This window comes from Lucilia sericata, unplaced genomic scaffold (assembly GCF_015586225.1).
Source record: "Lucilia sericata isolate MDLA Ls3-8-SP2 unplaced genomic scaffold, ASM1558622v1 Contig004854F_arrow, whole genome shotgun sequence".
In the NCBI taxonomy this organism is placed as follows: domain Eukaryota; kingdom Metazoa; phylum Arthropoda; class Insecta; order Diptera; family Calliphoridae; genus Lucilia; species Lucilia sericata.
This window is the reverse complement of record NW_023997370.1, coordinates 4,896-13,885: the sequence shown is the minus strand read 5'-3', so window position 1 is coordinate 13,885 and position 8,990 is coordinate 4,896. Positions and strand designations below refer to the sequence as shown.

Genomic DNA, 8,990 nt, shown 5'->3' with positions numbered 1-8,990 from the left:
GAAAACTGCCAACCAAAAACATTTTTCGCATAAAACTACTTACGAAAGACACTTTTTTACAGAAAACTGCCCACGAAAGCCACTTTTCACAGAAAACTGGCCACGAAAGACACTGACCACAAAAGGAATATTTTTTACAAAACTGTCAGCGAAAGAAACTTTTCCACAAAAAACCGCTCCTCCTCCTTTTTCGAAAAAAACTGCTCATGAACTGATCACGAAAGACACTTTTGCTCGCCAAAAAAACTTTTTACAGAAAACTACTCATGAATTGACCACGAAAGCCACTTTTCACAGAAAACTGCTCACCAAAGAAACTTTTTCCAGAAATCCTCCCCCTAGAGCCTCTTATATATAGAAAACTTACATTGAAGGCAATTCTTTATAGAAAACTGTCCTTGCAAAATATTTTTCTAAAGAAAACAGTCCTCATAAAACAGTTTTCTGAAAAAAACTTCTTATTAAAGAAAACTGCTCTCGCAAAACTCTTTCCTAGAGCCTCTTATATAGAAAACCGACATCGAAGGCAATTATTCATAGAAAACTGCCCACCAAAAACACTTTTCTGAAGAAAACTATCCTCATGAAACAGTTTTCTGAAGAAAACTGCCCTCGCATAACAACTTTCTAAAGAAAACTATCCTCGCCAAACGCTTTTTTAAAGAAAACTGTCCTCGTGAAACATTGTTTTTTTAGAAAACTGCTCTCGCAATACTCTCTTCTAAAGATAACTGACCTGCCCACCAAAAACACTTTGAAGAAAAACTGTCCTTGCAAAATACTTTTCTAAAGAAAACTGGCCTCAAAAAACAGTTTTCTAAAGAAAATTTTCCTCGCATATCTTTCTAAAGAAAACTGCTCTCGCAAAACTCTCTTCTAAAGAAAACTTTCCTTGCTTTAAAATGTTTTATTAAAAAACTGCCCTAAGAAAACACTTCTATAGAAAACTGCTCTCACAACACTCTCTTCTAAAGAAGACCTCGCAAAGCACCTTTTTCAAGGAAAACTGTCCCTGTAAAAAACTTTTATAAGTAAACTGCCCTTGCAGAAAACTTTTGGAAAAAACTGTCCTGCCATATCTTTTTTTAAGAAAACTGCCTTCGCAATACATTTAAAAATTCTCCCCTCGCAACCACTTTCTTTAAAGAAAACTATCCATGTAAAACACTTCCCTTAAGAAAACTTTTCTGTCCAAAACACTTTTATAAGATAAACTGTCCTTAGAAAACACTTTCCTTAAGAAAACTGTCCTCGTAAGAAGTCCTTGAAAACCTTCTTTCTAAAGAAAACTGTTCTCCCCAGTAAAACAAATCTAAAACTTTTTCAATAGAGTTTTTCTTTTTATCATAAACGTTCTATCTAACCTTGTAAATTTATTATAATTTTTTTCATATTTATGACCCTCGCCAGAGCACAAATAAAAACAATAGAACTCTACTTAATATCCCTGTTCCCTCATTTCGGTTGAGGTCTCATTTTCATTTTACCACTTAACACAATTCCATTTCATATTATTTTCCATAAAAAAAAACTCTCCAAAACATTGTTTTTCATGTTAAATTGTTTTTTTATTGTTTTGCTTTGGCTTTTGGTTAGTTTTTGTTATTATTTATTATTTTTATATTGTTGTTGTTGTTTATTGTCAATTGTACCTTTGAGATTTTGTTTATTGTTTTGATATGACTTTAGTTTTTTCTCTCTTTTGCTGGTTTTGTTTTGTATTATTATTTTGAATTTGCAACAAAAGTATCATAATAATTATATTTGTTGTTGTTTTTTTTTTGTTATTAGAAATTGTTGTTGTTCTAAGACAACAACTATAACATTCAATATAATGAGTAGAACAACCACTAAGCATACAAAAGAAGATGAAAAATAATCAAATAAAACATGTTTAATGTAAATACAGATTTTCTTACTCAAGTGGTAGAAATCAGTCATGGCAAGTTGTTGGAACTATAGACTAGACTATGGCTAGACTATAACTAGGCTCTATAGTCTAGTCTATAGTATAGTATAGTCTATAGTCTAGTCTAGTCTATAGTCTAGTCTATAGTCTAGTCTATAGTCTAGTCTATAGTCTAGTCTATAGTCTAAGTCTATTAGTCTAGGTTCTCTAGTCTAGTCTATAGTCTAGTCTATAGCTCTAGTCTATAGTCTAGTCTATAGTTAGTCTATAGTCAGTCTATAGTCTAGTCTATAGTCTAGTCTATAGTCTAGTCTATAGTCAGTCTATAGTCTAGTCTATAGTCTAGTCTATAGTCTAGTCTATAGTCTAGTTATAGTCTAGTCTATAGTCTAGTCTATAGTCTAGTCTATAGTCTAGTCTATAGTCTAGTCTATAGTCTAGTCTATAGTCTAGTCTATAGTCTAGTCTATAGTCTAGTCTATAGTCTAGTCTATAGTCTAGTCTATAGTCTAGTCTATAGTCTAGTCTATAGTCTAGTCTATAGTCTAGTCTATAGTCTAGTCTATAGTCTAGTCTAGTCTATAGTCTAGTCTATAGTCTAGTCTATAGTCTAGTCTATAGTCTAGTCTATAGTCTAGTCTATAGTCTAGTCTATAGTCTAGTCTATAGTCTAGTCTATAGTCTAGTCTATAGTCTAGTCTATAGTCTAGTCTATAGTCTAGTCTATAGTCTAGTCTATAGTCTAGTCTACAGTCTAGTCTATAGTCTAGTCAACAGTCTACTCTATAGTCTAGTCTATAGTCTAGTCTATAGTCTAATTTTAGTCTAGTCTATAGTCTAGTCTACAGTCTAGTCTATAGTCTACTCTATAGTCTGGTCTATATTCTAGTCTATAGTCTGGTCTATAGTCTAGTCTATAGTCTTTTCTATAGTCTAGTTTATAGTCAAGTCTATAGTCTAGTCTATAGTCTAGTCTGTAGTCTAGTCTGTAGTCTAGTCTGTAGTCTAGTCTATAGTCTAGTCTATAGTCTAGTCTATAGTCTAGTCTATAGTCTAGTCTATAGTCTAGTCTATAGTCTAGTCTATAGTCTAGTCTATAGTCTAGTCTATAGTCTAGTCTATAGTCTAGTCTATAGTCTAGTCTATAGTCTAGTCTATAGTCTAGTCTATAGTCTAGTCTATAGTCTAGTCTATAGTCTAGTCTATAGTCTAGTCTATAGTCTAGTCTATAGTCTAGTCTATAGTCTAGTCTATAGTCTAGTCTATAGTCTAGTCTATAGTCTAGTCTATAGTCTAGTCTATAGTCTAGTCTATAGTTAGTATATAGCCTAGTCTATAGTCTAGTCTATAGTCTGGTCTATAGTTTAGTCTAGTCTATAGTCTAGTCTATAGTCTAGTCTAATAATCTAGTCTATAGTCTAGTCTATAGTCTAGTCTATAGTCTAGTATATAGTCTAGTCTATAGTCTAGTCTATAGTCTAGTCTAGTCTATAGTCTAGTCTATAGTCTAGTCTATAGTCTAGTCTATAGTCTAGTCTATCGTCTAGTCTATAGTCTAGTCTATAGTCTAGTCTATAGTCTAGTCTATAGGTCTAGTCTATAGTCTAGTCTAGTCTAGTCTATAGTCTAGGTCTATAGTTTAGTCTATAGTTAGTCTATAGTCTAGTCTATAGTCTAGTCTATAGTCTAGTCTATAGTCTAGTCTATAGTCTAGTCTATAGTCTAGCTATAGTCTAGTCCTTAGTCTATAGTCTAGTCTATAGTCTAGTCTATAGTCTAGTCTATAGTCTAGTCTATAGTCTAGTCTATAGTCTAGTCTATAGTCTAGTCTATAGTCTAGTCTATAGTCTAGTCAATAGTCTAGTCTATAGTCTAGTCTATAGTCTAGTCTATAGTCTAGTCTATAGTCTAATCTATAGTCTATAGTCTATAGTCTATAGTCTAGTCTATAGTCTAGTCTAGTCTATAGTCTAGTCTATAGTCTAGTCTATTAGTCTAGTCTATAGTCTAGTCTATAGTCTAGTCCATAGTCTAGTCTATAGTCTAGTCTATAGTCTAGTCTATAGTTCTAGTCTATAGTCTAGTCTATAGTCTAGTCTATAGCCTTGTCTATAGTCTAGTCTATAGTCTAGTCTATAGTCTAGTCTATAGTCTAGTCTAGTCTATAGTCTAGTCTAGTATAGAGTCTAGTCTAGTATAGAGTCTAGTTTATAGTTTAGTATATAGTCTAGTCTATAGTCTAGTCTATAGTCTAGTCTATAGTCTAGTCTATAGTCTAGTCTATAGTCTAGTCTATAGTCTAGTCTATAGTCTAGTCCATAGTCTAGTCTATAGTCTAGTCTATAGTTTAGTTTATAGCCTAGTCTATAGTCTAGTCTATAGTCTGGTCTATAGTTTATTCTAGTCTATAGTCTAGTCTAGTCTATAGTCTAGTCTAGTCTATAGTCTAGTCTAGTCTATAGTCTGGTCTATAATCTAGTCTATAGGCTGGTCTATAATCTAGTCTATAGTCTAGTCTTTAGTCTAGTCTATAGTCTGGTCAATAGTCTAGTCTATAGTCTAATCTATAGTCTAGTCTATAGTCTAGTTTATAGTCTAGTCTATAGTCTAGTCTATAGTCTAGTCTATAGTCTAGTCTATAGTCTAGTCTATAGTCTAGTCTATAGTCTAGTCTATAGTCTAGTCTATAGTCTAGTCTATAGTCTAGTCTATAGTCTAGTCTATAGTCTAGTCTATAGTCTAGTCTATAGTCTAGTCTATAGTCTAGTCTATAGTCTAGTCTATAGTCTAGTCTATAGTCTAGTCTATAGTCTAGTCTATAGTCTAGTCTATAGTCTAGTCAATAGTCTCTTCTATAGTTTACATTCGACTATAAAGTAGACTTTAGTTAGTTGTAAATATACTTTGCAAACTTCGAAGAAGTCATGACATTTCCATCCCTGTTAGAGTGATTATAAAGTCAAGAGAAGGGAATGTAGGGGGAGGTATATTAAAAGGTGTATGTACATATGTATTTGTAATTATATTCTATTTAGTTTTTAATCTCACCTTGACACGTGCAAAAAAACGAAGAAAGACTTACAACAGCAAAAGATTTTATATAAACAACAACAAAAATAAGAATAAAATAAACAGAAACTGTTGTGAGTGAAAAAGTGTGTATTATTTAAGGATATGTTAGAGATTTTCAGGGTCACAGAGAAAACTTAGAAGTTTTTGTGGATTAGTAAGATATTTCAAAGAAAATTTAGTTTAAATTAAATGAATTTAATAATAATTGTATAGAATAATTGTAAAGAAAAACTATGCAGTCAATCCTTAAGGCTTAAGGAAAATGCTAATAAATCTTTTCATATAAAACTGGATTCAAGAAATCTTATTGTAAACCCTTTTTTTTTTTGTTCAGCCCCAAACCTTTTTTGTCTGATTTCAAACAATAAACCCTGCCTTTCCCATTTTCCCTGGGTTCTTACTTTTCTTCTCTATGAGAAAGAAAATATTTTAGTTTTATTTAAAAACTAATTATCTTTTAAGCTTTTGTACTTTTTTCTGGGAAAAAATATTCAAATGTTTTGCAGACTTGCAAACAAATTGTGGAAATTAATCATCTTCTATTGTTTAAAATTTTATTTGAAGTTAAAATTATTAAAATAAAACAAACTTACCCTTGCAACATTTCCGTATAAGCAAACCAAATTGAAAAGTTTATCTGTATTCGATGTATCATGATCCAAACCGTAAACCATCATGACAGCACCCTGAAAAAAGGAACAACAATTAAATTAATTGAAGACAAACTGTGTAGACTATAGACTAGACTATAGACTAGACTATAAACTAGACTATAGACTAGACTATAAGCTAGACTATAGACTAGACTATAGACTATACAATAGACTAGACTACAGACTAGACTATAGACCAGACTATAGACTAGACTATAGACTATATACTGGACTGTAGACTAGACTATGGATTTGACTATAGAATAGACTATAGACTAGATTATAGACTATAAACTAGACTATAGACTAGAAACACAGACTCGACTAAAGACTAGACTATAGACTAGACTATAGACTAGATAATAGACTAGACTATAGACCAGACTATAGACTAGACTATAGACTAGACCTATAGACTAGACTATAGACTAGACTTTAGACTAGACTATAGACTAGACTATAGACTAGACTATAGACTAGACTATAGACTAGACTATAGACTAGACTATAGACTAGACTATAGACTAGACTATAGACTAGACTATAGACTAGACTATAGACTAGACTATAGACCTAGACTATAGACTAGACTATAGACTAGACTATAGACTAGACGTTCACTATTGCAAACAATCCGTTGCCAATAGTGAGCTTACCACGTTTGTTAACATTTAGACAACGTATGTGTAAAAAATTTAGATTTCGACAACGAATTGTTGCAATGTTGACAACGTTGCGACATAGTGTTGTCGTACGTATGTATATACTTTGACAACGGTTGTTATTGAAAAATTACAAACTCTTTGGTGCCAATTTGGTACCAAGCGTGTATATTTTTTTTCCCTCTGTGTAGACTAGACTATAGACTAGACTATAGACTAGACTATAGACTAGACTATAGACTAGACTATAGACTAGACTATAGACTAGACTATAGACTAGACTATAGACTAGACTATAGACTAGACTATAGACTAGACTATAGACTAGACTATAGACTAGACTATAGACTAGACTATAGACTAGACTATAGACTAGACTATAGACTAGACTATAGACTAGACTATAGACTAGACTATAGACTAGACTATAGACTAGACTATAAACTAGACTATAGACTAGACTATAGACTAGACTATAGACTAGACTATAGACTAGACTATAGACTAGACTATAGACTAGACTATAGACTAGACTATAGACTAGACTATAGACTAGACTATAGACTAGACTATAGACTAGACTATAGACTAGACTATAGACTAGACTATAGACTAGACTATAGACTAGACTATAGACTAGACTATAGACTAGACTATAGACTAGACTATAGACTAGACTATAGACTAGACTATAGACTAGACTATAGACTAGACTATAGACTAGACTATAGACTAGACTATAGACTAGACTATAGACTAGACTATAGACTAGACTATAGACTAGACTATAGACTAGACTATAGACTAGACTATAGACTAGACTATAGACTAGACTATAGACTAGACTATAGACTAGACTGTAGACTAGACTATAGACTAGACTATAGACTAGACTATAGACTAGACTATAGACTAGACTATAGACTAGACTATAGACTAGACTATAGACTAGACTATAGACTAGACTATAGACTAGACTATAGACTAGACTATAGACTAGACTATAGACTAGACTATAGACTAGACTATAGACTAGACTATAGACTAGACTATAGACTAGACTATAGACTAGACTATAGACTAGACTATAGACTAGACTATAGACTAGACTATACTATAGACTATATATAGTCTAGACTATAGGCTAAACTATATAGTCTAGACTATAGACTAGACTATAGACTAGACTTTAGACTAGACTTTAGACTAGACTTTAGACTAGACTATAGACTACACTATGGACTAGACTATAGACTAGACTATAAAATAGACTATAGACTAGCCTATATACTAGACTAGACTATAGACTAGACTAATGTGTTCACACTTTCCTAGAGAACAGTTATTTCTTCAGAAGGATGGTAGAGGTCTTCACTTACCTGTGTCTGTCCTTGTGCGGTAAATGCTGCTACAGCCGCATTGCGACCGGGTACAACAGTTGGCTCTTTCATTAGACCAGTTGGATGGATGTTGGCGCCTTTCCAATTTTCCGGTGTGGTGGGATGAAATTCTGCAGCAGCAAATGGTGGGAATGCAGCGCTGGGTCCCAATAATGGTTGTTCTTTAAAAAAATTTGTTGGATTTGAGATTAAGCCAACTGCCAGGCAGATTTTCAAAAGTTTTTATTTTTTTAAAACATTAACACACATGCACAAGAGATAGAGAGTTTTTTTTGATATAGAGAGAGTAGAGTAAGTAGCGGAGTACGTTGTGTTGGAACCATTTGTTTTCAAAAGGAATCGGTTTACGTTTTTTTTTGATTTTTTGATATATTAAATTAGGCATGCAATAACAATTAGTTCGACAAATAAGGGAAAACATAAAAATAAAGAAAAAAACAAATATATATAAATGACAAGAAATTAATATGGAAAATTTTACTTTAAAACAAAAAATAAATTAAACTTAGTTTAAATAAAAAAAAAAACACTTGAGCAAGAGAGAGAGAGACGTATACTTAATATTTATTTATTTCAGCTGCTGTTACAACACTCATACGCAGTGTTGTAATAATTAATTCTCTTAACTAATTTAATTACAACAATATTGTTTATGGCTTTCTTCTTGTGCTTTAAAAGGCTGTTAATAGCACCTGCTATTTTAAGTTCTTTATAACAACTACCCCATCCTCGCCCCCTCCCTCTTTAGATCTAATTTTGTAATAAAGTTTTCTCTACTACCGTTTAAAGGTAAAAACCTCTACAATAAATCATTTATACCTTAACCACCACTGCAGCAGTAGCCAGGCAGGCAGCATTATCAATTACCATTTCAAAATATACAAACTTCACTTAGTTTAACAAATAGTAATGGCTTCCTTGAACACGAACAATCTTGCCAAAGGAATTGTGTTTAGATAAACAATTCTTATTTTTGCTCTGTTTCCCTATGAGACGACGTCGTACGTCCTTCATTTTACCCCAAAAATTGTTCTACTTTCATTTATTTCTTTTTTTGTTCTACTTCCTTTTTTAATGACAAGGTTAAACTAACGATTAGTTAAATTTATGTGTTTGTGTGTATCTAACACTTCTAATGTTTTCATTTCATTTTTAGTTTAATTTTCTTTTTCATTCCTAGGTTAAGTGTTAAATAAATTTATTTTCATCTATTTAAAAAAATAATTTTCTACAATTTATTTACCTGCTTTTACACAGAAAAAAAAAAGAAATGTGTAAATGGCTCTATATATTT

The 8,990-nt window shown here is 32.1% G+C and overlaps 1 protein-coding gene across 1 annotated transcript; it reads right to left on the bottom strand.

Moving 5' to 3' along the window:
• Window positions 1–5,487: 5,487 nt before the first annotated feature.
• LOC119615314 lies at window positions 5,488–7,893 on the bottom strand (the record flags this gene model as incomplete). The annotated part of the gene is made up of 2 exons (XM_037971381.1): window positions 5,488–5,667; window positions 7,676–7,893. Coding segments are annotated over 2 exons (350 nt in total), but the record flags the coding sequence as incomplete, so codon positions are not given.
• Between the last annotated feature and the right edge of the window lie 1,097 nt (window positions 7,894–8,990).